Genomic DNA, 19,088 nt, shown 5'->3' with positions numbered 1-19,088 from the left:
TTATTGCAGCAAAAGATTTTCCCACACCATCAGAGAATACAAAGTGGGGCTCACTGCGCTTCTGAGCAACGTCACGACTGTCTGGGGAGGAAACACAGCTAACCACAAATACTGTGGCTGCCATAAATGGACATCCTGATAAATATAAAGTAGATATTCAAATACTTTGAATAATTAATTGTACATACTGTACTGTTTGATAGCTAGGATCAATTGGAATGCATGTGACTGAATTGAAATTATATTTTCATAAAGTGCCACGATGCGACATTCTTGTGAAATGGAGCTATATAAATGAAACAAATTGAATTGAATACATCATAAAAATATTCCTTAATTAAACTAAGGTGTAATTAGAAGGAGGAAGGGAGAGAGGGACGAACAAAGAAATAAACAAACTTACACATATGGAGAGCAGGAAGGGACACGGCTAGCAGCGGCGTTGCCAGGTTGGGCCTGGAACCCGTTCCAAACTGCTTGACATTCTAATTTTTTTGGTGTTTGTATACGTATCACTCTGTTCACTTTTCTTTTGATTACATATTTTCCCCAGCCCCTCTGTTCAAGTCCGCACTCAGCTGCACTATAATTTGTTGATCATCTCAACTTGTTTCCCAAGCCACAGATGATTTTCCTTATCTCACCATGAGCTCCTTCCAGTCCATCTTTCCTGTTAGATCCTCTCTGGTTCACTGTTACCTTTCTGGCAGAAGTCATGCAGCTCTTTGTGTTCCTTTTTCATTTGGAAGAGCATTCTATGTAATAAATCTTCACCTTCGAGCAAAGACTACCACTTCCCAGTGTGTGCTTGGGTTCAATTCCATGATTGCAAATTTGAAACTTTTTAATATATTTTTGTTCAGTCAACAACAACAAAAAAAAGTTGATTAGTTGAATTGTACAACTGAAAAGAAAAAAGAGCAACAACAACCTGAATAAATATATTATAATTTCAACCCAAACCTTAAAGTATTTTAGTTACCAAAACAGTACTTAGGTTATCTAGACCTTAACCGTTATTGAAGCTACATTGACAAACTGATATGTGGCAATTTTTCTTCAAATTCCAGATGCTGTATGAATGTGACTTTTAAAATGAAAGGTAGGAGAAAGAATGTTTAATATATTGAGTTAACTCAAGTACATCTTATATAAAGAACTGAAAACTCTCCACTCTCTCAACATAGAAACAATAAGCAACAGCATTGAACCCGCACTCAATTCAGCAAGACAGATAAAGACTTCTCAGATGAGTTACAGTATTTTTCTACCACACAGCTCACTATTACAAGATCTTTGTAGTCACTTCGAAGTACAAGTTGTCAATAAATTACAGTTTAAATGCACAGATGCTTTCAGGTCTCTGAGAGCAGAAACAGAGCCTCGTTTTTGAAACCACAATCTGAGAACAGCCGGCTTCTGCTGCTTTGTGCTTTCTCATTCAGCACTAGAAAGAAACTTTATTGATCATTTTGCTAGTGTAGGCAGCATTGCAGTCAGCAAAAAAATAAAAAAATAAAAATAAAAGGTCAATGTGTATTTTTGAAAGTAGCTCTAATATATTTGCTATTCTCTTCCTAGTCACCAGACAGGGTTGGACTTTTCCCTCACCTTTGCTGACTGAGGTTTAATTCTCTCAAGTTGGGATTTTTTGTTTGAGAAAAATATTAACTTTACAGCTGGAATCATGAAATGGACACATCATTTAGGTTTTTCATGACAAAATTCCAAACTTTACTTCCAGACTCAAATTTTCAGAGTACTCTGACATTTGTTTGCCAATTGTTAGTCTTAATAAAAGATGGATGAATGAATGAATGAATGAATGAATGAATGAATGAATGAATGAATGAATGGTTTGATGGATGGATTGACAGGCTGCACCATAGCAGTAAATATTGCAATGATGATATCAGGTGCAGTATATTTTTCTTTCTTGTCTTTATGTGCTTCAGCTTGTCCCAATATGTAAATAATCGCATGATAAATTAAAATGAGCTCAGTAATAATATTTTTTTAAAGGGCAATATTGTGTACAGAGACTTCATAATACATTTTTTTTTACGGTTTTGGTTGTGTGTGGATTTGATTGCCTTTTCATTTCTTGTTTCTGGTTGTTGTTTTATATTGATAATCTACAATAACTTCCAGTTCCAGTGTTGATTCTTCTGTCCAAAGTAGTTTATTAGTATTTGGAAGGGAAAACTTGCATTATTATGCCGTTACCATTATATTAGTTGAAAATGGTCACAAGATGACAATATTATCGTTTACTGCAAAATTTGTTATTGTGACAGGTATATATACACGCTTCCTACTCTGTGTGACTTTAGCATTTTTTAGTGACACCAGTTGTGTCTAGTTTGAGCTTTTGCTGCTGCGAGACTCTGTCCTACTGGCTAAATGTGCATCAGCATGTAAAAAACAACTTCAGAAGTCTTATGTTTTCAACATTTGGACTACAATCCCTTGGAGGGCTGCCAGGGGGTGCTGTGGGATGGAAGATGAGAAAAAACATGCAAATAAAAAAAACAGAATCCCATAGTTTTTTTTATTCTTAAAATTTTCATCATCATTTATGTTTTTCATTTGTCAATCATTTCGTTTTCTAAAATATAAGTTAAAATAATTGATTTAAGTGTTATTTCTGATTGGCTACCAGTCAAATTCCTCAAGCTGCTTTGCTCTACAAGCCAGCACAGCAAGCAAGAAATGGAAAAGTTTATGACAAGAAAAAGACCAAAGGAATAATCCAGCATCCCTCTGCTGCAAAAAACCATAAGGACTTTGGGATGAATTTTTTTATATATTCATATATTTATATATGATTAATGTAAAATATGACATCATTTCTTATAATCAAAAGTGTGTTGTGTTGAACAATTGTACTATCTGGTAATAAAGTCATAATATATTATCTGATAATAAAGGTTTCTGCCATAGAACTCATGACCATCTGAAGTCAGAAGGTGTGATGCAGCATAATTATGGAATATTGAATAAAAATCATTCTAGTTGATGTTTCTTGAAATATTTTGTAGTCTTGTCTGTGGGTCCACAAAGGGGGTCCATGGCAAGAAGTTAATGATGTTTGGGGGGCCATGGCATGGAAAAGTTTGGGAACCCATGTATTGGTCAACATTTATTGCACTCCAAACACTCTGTTGTGATAAAACTATTGTGCATAATGATATTTTGATGATGATTCATTCACAATACATGGTGCTGCCCAAATGGATGGAGAGATTAATAACTCAGATTATGGAAGAGAACATGGACCTAGAAAAGTTACATCTAATTCCAGACTTTTCTAAACTGTCTAGCAATCCACAGCAATCTCACAGCTAAACGGTTTTATGTGTGAAGAAGACGGCAGAAAGTCTCATTCTGGTCCTCCCTCTTATCCCTTACCTTCTTCAGTTTGATAACTGCCTCTCTGGTCTCTGAGTTGGTGGACAGCTCAAACATGCTCATCCCATCTCCATCTATGAGGCGATAGTTCACAAGTCCGTTGTCTCCCATGTCAGGGTCTTTGGCCTTAAGACGGCCCACCTCCTCTCCTGCCACCTTGTCCTCTGACACCGACATGGTATACACACCTGGTGGGGTAAAGAAGAAGAAGAAAACAAAGAATCAGAAAATGTACTTGCCGATGAAGGCCAGCCGTGTTATCTCGTAGTCACGGCTTGTTTTGGTATTCAACACCTTTGGAGAATTCCTGGCCGGCTGTCAGCATGTTTACTGGCTGTGGCAGGGTCAGCTTTGGAGGGCAGCAAGGGATTAACACGAAATATACCATCTGCCTCATATGGCCCAAAGGATATTAATATCTCCTGTGGTGTCAGGTGTGTGTGTGTGTGTGTGTGTGTGTGTATGCGTGTGTGTGTGTGTGTGTATGCGCGCATGGGTAAAGGCACAGACTCCTGATTTTCAGGATGCAAGCAGGAGGACCATATGCCTTCCTTTATCCTTCCTTATCTTCCATTTCTCATCTTCCCGTCCCGCCTCCTCCTTCTGCCCTACCCAGAGGTTTTCTTCCTTTCTTCCTGACATTTTTCCTCCACCTCTGTTCCTCCTGTCGTATAATTCCCTTTCTTTTCTCTGTGCCCATCATCCCTTTTCTGTTGTTTTTTTCTCCCTCATCTCCACCTGCCTTTCCGAGAGAACTTATCATTTTGACTTGTACATCATTAGCGTGTTTATCCCGCTTGCCCAGGTTGAGCAAATCATTCGAGTCATGAAATTTCCTTGGTCATGAGGCGACTAAGCGTGTGCATGTGGAAAAAAACAGAATCATTCCCGGGCCTGGACCCATCCGGCTGGAATCCCCACCAGATACCCTCAAGCGCTTTACTTTTTCTTTGCCACATCTGCATCGATCCTCACCTAATCCCTCTTAACCTTTCATCTCCCTCCCTGTTCCTGCCGTTTAAACTTCCCTTCATGTTGATTGACTCTGTCCTGCTAATGTCCCCCTCCACCCCTTCTCACCTCGTCTTCATCTCTCATTTGCCTTTGCCCTCTCTGGTCTCTCAAATCTTTTCAGTCATCCTCACCTCTCCTCCCCCTTTTGGCCTATTTCTCCTCTGCCTTCCTCTCCCCTCCTCAGTTCTCTTCTGGGTAAAAGCTCATTTCATGCTTGCCCCCACCACCCTCCTGCTTCCTCGTCCTTGCCCTTTTCCTCTTGCTCTTCCCCTGTCATATCCTTGCTTGTCCTAAGTAGCTTAACTTCAGTGGCTTGTGGCAGTTGATTTAAACATTGTATGACAGAACACACAGCCGACTTGGCGTACCTGGCTACAGGCGAAAAGTGTAGCGCAGCGCATACAGTACCAACATTTACATCCAAATCCCACATTGGGAGAAATATGCTAAATTTTTTGGATGAATATTCATCGGGAAAAAGTGTGTGACTTTTTATGCAGTTCTCAAACTTTTTTCGTAAGGATATGTGAGGCCAGCTGGCTGAAGTAAAGAAACATTTCTAATACTCTGAACTGCATTGTTGCAGAAATTTGATTTAATAGACTACAAATTGGTTTGCTTGTCTTCATATACAACTAGAATCATACATTTACATACACTGTATAAACACTTCCTGTTTTAGGTCTGTTTGACTTAACAAAATTATATTTGTTAAATGCCAGAACAATGATTGAAATATTGAATTAGAGAATTGTCTCTAAAAACCAGCCCCTTGTTCTTTGCTTCGTACAGAGGGTACCGACCCTCGCCTATTGAGAAGCAATTGTTTGCTGGTGGGGTGTACTCTTGAAGTTTTGAATGACTGGACCTGATTTTATTCAGTCACTAATGTTTGGGCGTGATTTATATAATGCATAAACTGGATTGTGAAGGAAGTTACGCTATGAAGCTTACCGGAAAACACAGTAGGAATGGCACCACAACATGTTTACCAGCAATAAAATGTCTCAAACATTCTCCTTGTTCTGGCTATAGCTGCTCAATAGTTGGAAGCGTGGCTAACACGGACCAAACGGCTTCATGCACTTCATCTGTTGCCATTGCCAAACTACAACTACAATTCTGAAACAGCACAGAAACTTAATGTCATTGTTCACAACTCCTCCTTCTGACCGCTGATTGTCCAGGATGAAAGTCATCTCGAGAAACGGAGCTCAATGAGACACATCCCAGACAAAACACTGAGGGAAGATGAATATTGAACAGAATTATGTAGGAAGACGACGGCCAGGCAATGCATTTTGAAAGAAATGCATATTAAACTATGTAACACGTCATCGATTCTGGTTATCCTGGTTATCCTTCTCACCGTAGTTTACTAGACTATTTTTTACCATGCCTCCAGACAGAACTAGTGTTTGTAAACCCAGCTTGAGTCTGGCCCTTGGTACTTTAACCGAAATGTTGAATCAGCTCTCCTTGACATGGTCACAAGACAAATACTGCACCATCTTGTTTGTAGGGAGGCATCCTCCACCACTTCTCAACACCAGGCATGGGTTGAACTATGCCACACAGAGCTCTATGTGATTGGTCAGACATTTGTGGACGTGTTTCATGCAGAAATGTGCTCAGACAGCAATGTTGGTATTTCATTTCATCTATTTCTCTTTCACTATCTAGTTTTTGTATCTGCACACAACACAAATACTTTTGAGAAGTGTTTAACAAATGGTGAGAAATTACGTGGATTTGTACAATTCTTCTCAAAAGTACCTAAAAAGACTGTTAAATGGCTAAAAGCTCCTGGACAGAATGTGAAAAGTCATTGTCCACAAAGAAGGCCGTCTCCAGATGTGGAAGGCATTGATTGATGTCAATGTCTTGAACAGAGTCGGACCCTAACCAGACAGAGCACCTCTGGGATACAGTAAAGTAGAGATTGTGAAACAAAGCCTCTTGTCCAACATCAATGTTGGATCTCACATACAGAATTGTCAAAAATTCCCATAATAAACTCCTAAATCTTGTGAAAAGCCTTCCCAGAAGAGTTGAATCTGTTATAGCTGCAAATAACAAGTCGACATCAACTTAAACCCTCTGGATTAAGAACGGGATGTCAGCAGGCGAGGCAATATGGTGTCAATTCAACACAAGGTAATAACGTATACAGAAAAATGTTCCAACAGTCATTATTTAGCTGTCAGTATTTTTGGTTTATCATTAAATTACCTTTATGAAATGTGTCTGACATTTTATTCCAAATATGGAAACATTTCAGTTTTTATGCACGAATGAAGACATGTTGTCCTTCCTGCTTTTTTTTCTCTCTTTTGGGTCAAATCTGGCAGGAAAACTTTCCATTAAAGCTCCAACATGTTTTTCATTTAAACAGTCCAGTCATGTTAGGGGATTTTTAATTGAATCATTCTGGTGGGTTTCATAAGAGAAGACAGCTCTGTAACAGCAATTTCAGAAGTCAGCGAAGGTAAATGAAACGCTCAAACAGAAGCCTGTAGACATCAATCAAAATATATTCTCTTCAAACAGCTTTTATGCCCTGCGTCGTTCCCCCGCTGTTTCTGTTGAAGCGGGAATTAGAGAGCACTGGCTTTACAGCGCGGTGGCACGCGTACATTAACAGTATTTAACAAAACCATCTTGGTCGTCGTAAGTCTAATAAAAACTGAAGTCACGGAGTCACAACACTTCTCATCTTTATTTTCCCCTCCTGGCTTCTAATAACCCCCGTCTGTGTCATGATGAATTTTCTGGGGGGTGCTTGATAACGAGGTGAAAGGCAGAAAATTGTAGGACATGAGGGGTGTGTTAAAAACAGATGAAGCCTCAGAAAAGTGCCACAGCCTAATGGAAACGGGGGAAAAAACACAGAACCACATAAGGAAGTCTAGCTTTTTATACAAAACCGCATATGTATTACTTTTTATCTCCCCTCATTCTTCCTCAGGGTTTGTTGCAACTTTATTAGTACCCCAGTGCTGGTGACAAGCTGAGCTGGAGGCGTGTGATGTTTTTTTTTGGCTGTCACTTCAGTGAATAAAGCACCCAGTGTGGCTTACTCAAACGCACGATATCTAAATAACACCTTGGCATAACTCATCACCATAACTCAAACGCAGACGCATGATATGTCGGCAGGGAGTGTTAATTCTGGTTTTTGTCTTTTCTGTTTTTCTTCACGTCTCGCTTATCTCGTTTTTATCCTTTCGGTGCCCTCACTCAGTCAACCCCGCTGCTAAATAAGTAATCACTGTCCTCATTCTCACCATCTGGGAGAATGTTCTTGCAGGTGGTTGGGCTGCTTCGGCTTGTTTTCAAAGACGGGGGCCAATTTCTGCAGTTCTGTGTTGTTGTGTGTTGTTGTGTGTGTTGTTGTGTATGTTGTTGTGTGTGTTGTTGTGTGTTGTTGTGTGTGTTGTTGTGTGTTGTGTGTTGTCTCACATCCCAGATGCAAACTGCTAGAGATGCACTAAGTGCTGTCATAAGCAGAGGTACTTTTGCTAGAAATGTAAATCAAAGACAATATTTAAGGGAAATTAAAAGTTGCTGTAGCAACACAAATGTCTTCATTGGTTAGTATTTTGATGTTGTCATGGTTAACACTATGAACATTTCTGCCACTGTCTTCAAAGACATGTAGCTAGCTACCCCGAAGCTAGCTGTTTACAAACAAACATGTCTCTGTTGATGGGACATACAGACCTTCATTTCATGTGAAAGTAGAACACAAACCTTCTGGAAAGTCCTTTTAAGCCCCTCCCACTGCAGTACAGTGGATATTTGTGGGGCTTAGCGACCACATGCTAGTGCCATCAGAATGGAAATTATTGACCTAATTTTAATTTGTAATGCAGCTGAAATTGGTCACAGTGACAGACAGACCATTCCAATTTGATAAAATAAAATAAGCAGTGTATGTTATTCATTGCAACTTCAAATTAAGCTAATCTCTGAAGAAGGAATCAGGGATGTATTGAAACATCCCATCTTTTAAACAAATCTGTAAAATATGTAATAGTCCTAATTTATACAACTGCTACGGAAATTAAACCAGAACCTTTTTTTTTTTCTTTTAAAAAAAAGGGACAAAAATGGAAATGAAGTATTTAACAGAGTTTTATCTTTAAAAGCCCTTCCCTTTTACAAACTGTCACACAGTTTAAAAAAAGTAGGAATGTCAGTGTGGAAACTTCAAACACCTTAAATTCTGAAGATAGCCTGCTGAAAAATAAAAATGGATTCCGGTTGTCACGGCCCCGCAAAATCAGATTTTAGCTTCCCTTGGTAGGTCGGTGGAGGAACTGTCAGCTTGTTGAAGCACGAAGCAACCGGAGTGACGACTCTGACAGGCTCTTTTCCTCTCCTCTGCAGCCTACCTAGCTGCTTCCACCAGCATCCCTCTCTCTTCTCGCCTGTTCAGTCTCTCCACAGGCTAAATCCTCATCACTCCCTTCTCTCCCTTAATATACTCTGTCCATCCATTCCTGCAGCTAATTTCTGTCTGGAGTTCCTTGGTTTAGAGCTACGGAGGGAAAGGAGAAATGCGGAAAAGAGAAAATGGCAGAGTCATGCAGATGGCTAAAACTAGCCGAAGGGGGGAAAAAAAGATGAAAAAACAGTGTTGAACAAAGACGAGGGAGTTGGATAAAAAACAGAGAATAGCAAAACAACTGACTGGAGCTGGAGTGTTCAAAAAAATATGTTTGTGAGTTCTACATGATTTCAATCATTTATTCATACTTCCAACACAGTTGCTGTAGTGGAGGTGAAATGATGGCTAAACAGAGTGTGATATATGTGGATAGTACATAAAGACAGTGAAGAAAAGAACTTACTCTGTGGGAACTTTGGAGGGTTGTCGTTAACATCTGTGAGGGTGATTTTGACCTCGGTGGTCCCTGACAGCCCCCCCATGTGGCCGCCCATATCTTTGGCCTGGATGACGACGTCGTATTCCTGCCGTGCCTCACGGTCCATGTTTGGCAAGGCAGTGCGGATTATACCTGGAAATGAAACAATGCGATAATAAAATCTGAAGGATTTACTGGACAGTATAGCTGACAGAAATAAAGAGCTTAAAAACATGACAATAAAGATTTCATTAACTTTATGGAAAATGTTGACATCTAAGAGATTTGTAAAAAAAAAATACAAATCTCGTATATTCCACCTATTTGTGGCTCTAACTCCAAAGTATTCACAGAAAATGGATCTATTCACAGATTCTGTAGACCATGTCTAAATATTTGAAAGAATTGTAGGTTAGGAAGCTAAGATACCTCAGCGCAATGCTACTTGATGTGCTAATGGTTGGTGTTTGCAAAGCGGCCAATCCAGAAGTGCCCTTTCTTTTCCTTGACACTGATTGGCTGTATCCTCAGAGCAGAGATAAGGAAGATGGTATGTTAGCTTTTAAGATGGTTTGCACTGTGAGATAATAATGTAAATTTACTGTTGGACCTACAAAAATTGGCAGTTTTAGTAGATTTAAGTTTCTGCAGATTTCAGCTGTTTGGTGGTTGTGATCCCAAACTCCAGTCATCACCGGTGGTCAACTGTATGAGTTACAGTCCTGGCTGAATTAAATGGAAAGAGATCCAAGCGTCTCGGGCACTGCTCCATCTACTTCCAAACTGCAAAGTAAATGTGCAAACATGAAAAACAATGGGTCGTAGGATTGATCCTTGAGATCCACCACAGGTTGTGAAATTGTAGAGGTTTGTAACTCATACTGACAGAAACACTTGTGGCGAAATATGAGTGCAAAATATCAAGCGCTGAGTCTTTAATTTTAGACCAGGATTGAAAAAGTTAAGATGTTTTTCAGTGTTGCAAGGATAACAAAAACTAAAGCACTCAGCAACAAGTGTCTGTGAGCTTCCTTTTGACTACAAGGAACCCAAAAACCAGAATAAAAGTTTGTAGTTATAGATTTAACAATAAATAATATAAAAATATAATAAACAATAGGATTGCAAAGATATATCTTTTTCCAGATTCTGAGATAGGGGGCTGGTTTGAGTTCTGTTGTTACCTCAGAACAGGAGTGCATGTTAGATTAACAGCTGGTCAAAAACAGTCTGCTTTAAACAGCCTGGCAGGCATCTGGAGCCTGTAAGAGTACTAAAAATGTAAGATAAGCCAACTGTGGAGATTAGTTCAGTTTTAAGTCATCTAAAGGGAATGTTATCTTGAGCACAGGAGGAGGAGGACATGAGGGGTGCTGCACGCCTTAATTCTGCTAAGGAGATTTTGTAAGAGAACTCACAAGGGTAATCTTTGAGAATCAAGGCTACAGTTTGCTTTGCTACATTATTATTTCTTCGCTGTTGCCATCTTTACAGTTTTTTCTTCATCCTCAACTGTTTCCTGGTAAGCTAACAAGCTTAATTTTAAGTAGGAGTGTGTGTTTGTCAGACTGCCTCAGAATACTTGGACTAAAGTAAAACTAGCAGTACATTTCACAAACTGACTTTGTCATAAATGACTATGAGAACATAATCATAACATTTTATTTGTTGATTTATATTTGGAAACAAAGGTGATTCACAGCATGCAAACAACAAAAAATAACCTTGTATTTACTAAGTAGATTAAAGTCAGTATAGTATAGCGCTACAGAAGTAGCAGCATGAAGCAATAAGTTGTTTACCATCCATCCATCCATAAAACCAATAATCTTTGATGAAGGCTGAGGTCTTATTTCTATTTTACATTTTTAATTGACTTTCTTACATATGCAACATTTTTGAAAATGAAAAAATAAGTATCCATAGTATTCATATGCTTGCTTCATAGCGAAGATTTTAGCTAGACGGTGCTTAGCTGGTTGTAGTTGAGCTAGCTATAGCTTCTGACTGGAATCTGGTTCCACAGCTGAAACATCAACTAGCCCAGTGTGTTTATGTTTCTTTACAGTGAGTTTAGTGATATCTAAAATGTGTTTGGCCACTTTTATCACAACACAGCTTATAACACTTGACTGGAGATGATAATGGATAGTGGACACCGTCCATGGAGTTTGTGATTCTGGGTGATTCTCTGAATTCGGTGCTTTTGGGGTCTATGTCACTTAAAAATATACCACAAAAAAACAATGATTTTGAACACTGCATCTATTGAAGGACTCTTTGAACCTCCAAGAAAACATGTCTCCTCACCTTATGCATGAAATCCCAAATATTAATACAAATTTCTTTGCTGCTTAGGTTGCTTTAAATTCAACCCCGTAACGGGATAATTTCATTCCTCTATGAGTATAACTCTAACACAATTCAACTAATTCTTCCAGTTCCTTTGAGATCACCTGTCCCTTCATCAAAATAACTAATTGTAAGTATATTTTATTTGTTTCTGAATCATAATAATTAGACTGATCAGTAGAATATGGCAACTTGATGTAAAAGCGCTTCTCATAAATCATGAAAATACACTTAAAAGTAAAAATTAAATCAGGCTTTTTATGTTTATGAATAATTATTTAAACTTTGCATATAGTTCAACAAATATTAGTCTAATATTTGCTGTTATTATAAAAAAATTTACAACAATGTATCGTGTTATGGGGTTGGACCCATTGTAAAAGTTGACCAGACTGTAACGGGGTTGAACACTCAGCCTGGCTTAACAACAGTCCAACGTTCAACCCCGTAACAAAACCACTGTTTTTGTAACAGGGTGGAAGATTTTCACTAAAAGTTGCCATAAGTCTACATCAGCTAGGGTATGGAGCAACATATGATATGATGAAAACAAGAAATGAATATGTGTTTCAAAGACCATTCTTTACTTTTTCCCAAACAACAATAAATATCATTTACATGCATAACCGGGTTGAAAGGTTGAGCTTGACGATGGCGATATTTGGGTAAAAAATAACCAAATATAAGTAAGAAACTTTGCTAAAACTCAAATCTCTTTACAATGTGAGCATGAAGAGACTTAAGTGATGTCACTTCCAGGGTGCAGAGGAAATTGGACTGAACCATTATTTATAAAATGGTTGGTTGGTGAAGACGAGGACGCATGCAGACCCAGGATGTAAGTGAAAATGATGAATTTAATGGTAATTGCCAAGGTACAGGAGAACGGAGAACAACACAAGGAACATCTAACGGTGGAACAGACGGCACAGAGAAACTGGCTACACACGACAAGGTACCGATGAAGAACACAGACAACAGGTGGGATGAGACACACCTGGGAACAATCAAGGGCTAACAGGACAACACAGACTCAGGGAAACAGGACTAAACACAGAAAATCTCAAAACAATAATACAGAAAAACACGGATCATGACACATTATAATTAGTTTGCTGTTATGGGGTTGAACAAAACTTGAGGGACAGGATTAAAAAGTGCTATTTTATATATAATTCATGTATTTTTCTCATATTTCTTTTATTTAGGTTAAAGTAGACCTAAAATGTTTATAATGGTACAAATAACTTGCAGTTATTGACTATTTTTATTAGTTTTATTGTCATTGAAAAATGAACATTGGTCAGTGGGGACATGCTCATTTGGCTGACCTCTACACTTCAACAACCCATAACATTTTTCAAAACATAATTTTTTTAAATATATTTGCATGTTACATTACCAAGACACATGGATATTTACATTTCTTGATTTTCTCAAAAAATTTTATTTGCATTCCATGAAAATCTTTGAGTTAAACCTGAGGGACACAAAAGGCACCGAATTCGGAGAATCACCCAGCTGCATAAAAAGGGAACAAACAGGTTTCAGCTACTGACACATTTTGGGTGAACTTAGCTCTGTGCTTTGGGATTTACTCAATAATTAGTTCAAGTCATCTACTCTGTGATGTTCAGTACTCCTTATGGCTTAATATGAGCAAATAAAAAGAAAATTACAAGATGAAAAACAAAGAGGAAAACATCACATTTAAAAAAAATTAAAATAAACTTTGAAAAGAAAAGTAGTACACTTTTGTTTTCAATTCATAAATTTCTCTGCTGTGTCAGGTAAAATAAAACATAGGAGCCTGAAAGTCTCCATTAAATTAGCATAATTTAAAAAAGAGCAACTACTGCTTCATTCAGTTCACGTCTGATGCCAGAATTACCAATACATACCCTGGTATGTGTATAATATGCAACAACAGACATTATTGATATGCAGAAAAGTTTAGCCACATACAAAACAACAGTTTAAAAAAAGAAGTGGTAAAATATTTTCTAAACTGAGAGATTTTGCAGATATAAATATTTCCAGGTTTGAAAAACCCTAACGGCAAATTGTGAGCTTGGAATTTTCTAAATAAAACTGACAGATATTCTCACAATAAATCTGGCTCTGTTATATGTTAGATTGAGCTCAAGAGTATAAAAAGTAAACTAAAGAAAGTATGTTCACCATATGTTTATTTTATGGGATGTAATTTTAATATAATCCTTCAAAAATGTTCTTTTAATTATTCCAGTGCTTAATCATCAAATAGAATTAGATATCCCATAGACTCACAATGTTTGCTACCATATATAATTGTTCTGCGCAAGTATTGTTTATATGCTCATAAAATCTAACAAGGTAATAATTTCTGCAAAAAACTAATTTAAAAAGCAAAAAAAAACAAAAAAACAGTTGCTAAGCAACTTTAATTTGAGATATTTAATTTGAAAGCGAACCCTTTTTCCTCCATCTGTTAGATAAATATGAACTTTCATGCAGCTTTTCCCATCCACTATTTTTAAGCTGCAGTAATCTTTTCTGTTCATTTTAATGATCCCCCGCCACTCTCTGTCCGTCTCGCTCTCTCTCTCCCCGCATGTCCAACTGCAGAGAGGCTCTCCGGTGTCATTTTACTCCAAATGTGTGCGTATGTGTGCGACAGCATGAAAAGCTGATAATCTCCAAACCAATTAGAAATGTGAGCTATGGATTTGAGCCAGTCAAATACCCAACACTGGTTTGATTAGCTAGATTTACTCCGCTCAAATCTCTCCGACTCTCTGTGCCCTAACCACTCTTTTTCCATGAGCTCACTCTCTCTAAACCAATTTCTCTTCTCTAACCTCTAGCTTGCGGTTTATTTTCTGGCTCTCTCTCTGACCTAACAGATCTCTGTGTCTGCCCTAACCTCTTGCCTTACAACCAATTTCTTCTTTTAATGCAAACTCAAATATTAGGCCCATGCTCTGCTGGGAACAGGCTTGAATGTCCTCTGGGACTTCTCTCTCTCTCTCTCTCTCTCTCTCTCTCTCTCTCTCTCTCTCTCTCTCTCTCTCTCTCAGTTCTGCCTTCCTCTCTAAAAACATGCAGGGTTATGCGATCCCTGAAGCGGTCACTCTGCAGCTTTGTACATGAAAAGTGGTAGAAAACAGAAATGTTACATCAGTATGTTGTGAGTGTGTTGCTGTGGATAGCATTAAGGCACGACTTTTTTTCACTGGACATCTTAGTGTGTGTGGAGTTTCTGTGTTCTCCTTCTACCTACAAGGTATTCTGTCTTCATGCATTTTGGGGTGAACTATAACCATGTAAAAGTTTTTCCATTCAACCAAAAAGTACGCTTCTGATACGGGTATCTGTCACAATGTGATAAAACAACGAAACACAAGAATCAATTAAAACAAAAATCTATTTTTTTTATTTACATTTCCTTTAAAATGTCTTGTTAAAAAATATGCCCTTATCAACAATAAATGGAAAGTCTCAATGCAATCACCCTAATCTTTTGTTCAATCCACAGGTTTTTATCAGTCTGCTTAAATTGTTGTGGCCCTCAGCCACCACCAGGAGGGTCCACAGCTCAGGTAGAGCCCCACTTCCTTACTACAAGTTAGTGGACTAACTTGTAGTAATTAATTTTGCAGAGCTCTGAGTGTTAACTCCAGCAGGACCACACAGTCTGGCTTTCAATCTCACCTGTTTGAGGCTCCACAGAAAAGTACGGCTGTCCTTGCAGAATGCTGTACACCAGCCTGGCGCTGTTGCCATAGGTGGGGTCATCGGCGTCTGTAGCCGTCACCTGCATCACCGACGTACCTGTGAGATGGACACGCGGAGGCTTGTTCACTGATTTTGTTCAAGAGAAGCTCAATCAGCTTTAGCTCACCTAGCAGCACCAGCTGGACAAAACCGCTGCTCTAACACTCGGACACACAGCAGCTGCTGCTCTCCGCCATTATTTCTCTGCATTTCATCATTGTCGGGTGGAAATATTCCATCTCCGATGTCAGTGATTTTTATGTTTTTAATAAAACATTATGAGGGTGGACAGAATCCAACAGTCCCTGAGCTTCGTGAAAAACCTTTCATAACCCCAAGAAAACTTTGTAAAATGCAAAGATGTTGAGCTCAAACAGCCATTACTTTAGTGCCCAGAAAATTGGCTATTTTCAAAATGATGTGCTTCGCTTGCAGCAGATCCCTGCTAATTCAACATGACACAGTGAAGCTCTGCATTCAGGCCAAGTGAATTAAAATGCCTCAAATGTTAAATAATTTGCATTATCTTTGTATAATTGCTGAAATGTTCTTTTAAAAAATAAAAAATTGGGACACAACTCTTGAAACACGACTCCAGACTAACTCTTTGAACTCACTGCATTGCTGTAACTTTCTATTTTATTTAAATCCACTGCCACTAAATTTAGATGCGCACAAATATTTCACCGCTCCTGTAAAAGTGACACTGTTGTCACATGACATGTTTGTATTATCATTATTATGCTGATATTTCTCACAATTTTAAGTATTAACAACTTCATGCTTTGGTTTGGTAAAAATGTGCTGAAAATGTCCAAAAACGACTATTGTTAATGTCCTAAGGTTTCATTTTATTCAACATCATACAGTTGCTATCCAACAAAAACACATTATTTTTATTTATGCAGCACTGTGAAAAAATGAGACAAAATCAATTACTTGTATCAGCCTAGAGAGGATAGCAAGATCATTTCTACTGTGAATCAGTGAACAATCAGAACCATGAGAAACATATCGTTTGATTCTTCCAGTGCATTTTACATAATTTAGTCTGAATTACTCTGCAAGAAACTCCAGCAGACACCAGACAGGTGGAAGTGGAAGTTTGACTCCCTGATGAGCAGACCACAGATTGGGGCTAAAGGTTTGTGGGTCTGACTAGGCGATCATCAGTGAAGGAGCACCAAAGGGGACTGAACTCTTATTGTAAGTTTTCACTCTAAAGAGAATCAGAATCAATGGGACAGTGTATGTCCCAGAAGTCTGGCAACCAGGTAACATTTCACTGGTGAACCAAACCATGAACACCCTAAGGCAGCGAACTGAGCATCAGACTTAGCATTAGTAGGTAAATGTGAGTGGAGGCAATAGGTGGAGGCTGAGGACTTTATTTGGGGGTAGCGGTTTTTCATTCTGGATGTTGTACAGAGAAAAACCTCATCAACTGTGCTTCCATCACAAATGAGTGCATATCTCACCCATTTGTGGGTCTCTGTTGGTATTCTGTTGAAAAAACACAATTTTACTATTTGCTACTGCTATGTTGTGCGAGCTCTGGTGGAGCCAGCAGCAAATTGTCCTTAAAAAATCAGAAGCAAACCAACATCCTCCTGCCACTTCCCGATGTCGTCTTTGTTGTTTGCACCAGTAGCAACCTCCGGCTGTTGATCACGTAACTTGTGAGATGAAAAAAAAAACTGTTTTGCAAAATACATCAACTTCAATGCGGCCAAAAAACACCTCATCCTAGCGCACAAACTTTTGAGTGAAAAACTGGAGCTTCTTCAAATTTGGGTTGTTTCCATGAAGCAAATGTATTTTTGTCAATTCAATTTGTGTAACTCTATGGTGAAGAGACATGAAATGTGCAACCAAGAAAAAGCCTGATTACCATTATCAGATATTGTTGCTATGTGGGATATTGGCCTCACTCTGGATCCCTGAGAAACATTACCAACAAACAAAGCAACAGAACAGGAAGACATTCCAGGCTTGCTGCTTTTTTAACCATCAAACCTTGCATTTCTCACTTCTCTGATGCCTTCTAAATCACTCACCAACATTGGACATCTCAGGCACCCTGGCGTAGTATGGTCCATGCAGGAACTCTGGTGGATTATCGTTGATATCCTGAACTTTCACTATGAACTCCGATGGAGGTTCCAGTGGCTCATTGGTGTCCCGGGCCACAGCCTGTGCTGTCAGGGTGTACTGGGCCTGCTCCTCGCGGTCCAGCGTTTTCGTGGCATGGATGTTGCCCGTCTTGTCGTCAATGACAAATATCGTTCCTGCGCCTTCACCAGACAGGATGTATTTGATGGTACCGTCGCCTTTGTCCACATCTGAGTGAAGCTGAAGACACAAGAAGCAAACAAGACAGTCAAGGACAGGAGGGTTAAATGTACGAGCATAAAGAACGTCTGAAATTCAGGTTTTGTGGTGAGAATAGAGACAGAAAAGGGGAATAGTGAGTGACAGGAAAAACTATAAGAAGAACAGGCAGGCTGCCTGACAGCTAGATGGGAATTGAGGCTCTAATTTCTAAACTCTTCAAACCAAAGGCCTGACAGAGTGAGACAGAAAGGCTGAGAATGTTCTGTACCAGACAAGCAAATGTCAATACAGGAAGAGATAAGGGAATACTCCTACAAAAGACGAGGATTATTCAACATTCAATTTTTCGGTCTTTACAGCCTCTTTACTATGAAATAAGCTGCATTGCGGATGTCACTTTCAGTTCTCTATGAATGCCACTGTTCTCTCCAAGTCATGGTGTTGTTGAGGAAAACCCCCAATCGCTCCACATGAATGTCAGCTTGACCCCACTCTTTTACTTGTGTCTTACTCTCAATGCTTGCTGAATGGGAGGACTTCATTTAAATCTCACTGGGAGCTAGCTGTCACCTTCTGAAGACTGCACTGTGACTGCCACTGGACTCACTGAACGCATTAAGGTAAACACCTACTGTACTTCATGGGACGGATGACGTTATAATGAAAGGAAATACAAGAGAGGAACCTGTTAGATGTTGCAAAAGACTTGATGTCAGGGTCAAGGTTCACTTTCCTGCAGCAAAGTAACCAATGGAATAGTTTACAGCAAAGCACGTGTACAAAGTCCAGACCTAAATTCAAATGAGAAATTGTGACAAAACTTCTTCTTTTAGAATGTTTTTGGTGCTAGTGGCCTTTATTTGAAAGTACTGGGCGTAGAGAAGAAGGGAAAGACATGTGGCAAAGGAACGGACACTGTCACAGCTCTGTGACAAAACGTTTAAAAAAAAATCAGTGTACAGATGCTCCCTACCTAAACTTATTGAGGTACAGCCAAATGATTTGGAATTGTTATTGCCGCTAAAGGTTGTTTTACAAAGTTTCATTGCAGTGGGACTTAACACAAATGATTACCACTGTCCACTGAACTTGAGTTATTCTGTCATAAAGAAATGTCTGCCATCCCTGGATGTGCAAAGCTTGAAGAGCAATAGCAAAAAGACTTTATAATTCATCTTTTGCAGTTCAAAGTATTGACATGTCTGAGATTCACAAACATTTTTAAAATAAAAAACTTTAACTTTTCTTCCACTTTCCAGTAACAGTTTGTTATTGTAACACTGCAAAACATATTATAATGACAAGTTTTTGCAACTGAGAGCTTGGTGATTTATGTCTATTAAGATATAT

The 19,088-nt window shown here is 38.8% G+C and overlaps 1 protein-coding gene across 2 annotated transcripts in view; it reads right to left on the bottom strand.

Moving 5' to 3' along the window:
- The window catches only part of cdh11 (cadherin 11, type 2, OB-cadherin (osteoblast)), a 130,684-nt gene that overhangs the window by 21,371 nt on the left and 90,225 nt on the right, over positions 1 to 19,088 (bottom strand). For both annotated transcript variants that reach the window (XM_088001544.1, XM_088001545.1), the window contains 4 exons: positions 17,462 to 17,756; positions 15,342 to 15,461; positions 9,282 to 9,449; positions 3,412 to 3,599 (listed from right to left, as the gene is read on the bottom strand). In XM_088001544.1, coding sequence (XP_087857670.1) covers positions 3,412 to 3,599; positions 9,282 to 9,449; positions 15,342 to 15,461; positions 17,462 to 17,756 — 771 coding nt within the window. The remainder of the gene's footprint in view (positions 1 to 3,411; positions 3,600 to 9,281; positions 9,450 to 15,341; positions 15,462 to 17,461; positions 17,757 to 19,088) is intronic.

Source organism: Poecilia mexicana, unplaced genomic scaffold (assembly GCF_051168715.1).
Source record: "Poecilia mexicana isolate PSO_F unplaced genomic scaffold, ASM5116871v1 scaffold_20, whole genome shotgun sequence".
Classification (NCBI taxonomy): domain Eukaryota; kingdom Metazoa; phylum Chordata; class Actinopteri; order Cyprinodontiformes; family Poeciliidae; genus Poecilia; species Poecilia mexicana.
The sequence above is the reverse complement of the archived record's forward strand: the minus strand, read 5'-3'. Positions and strand labels throughout refer to the sequence as shown.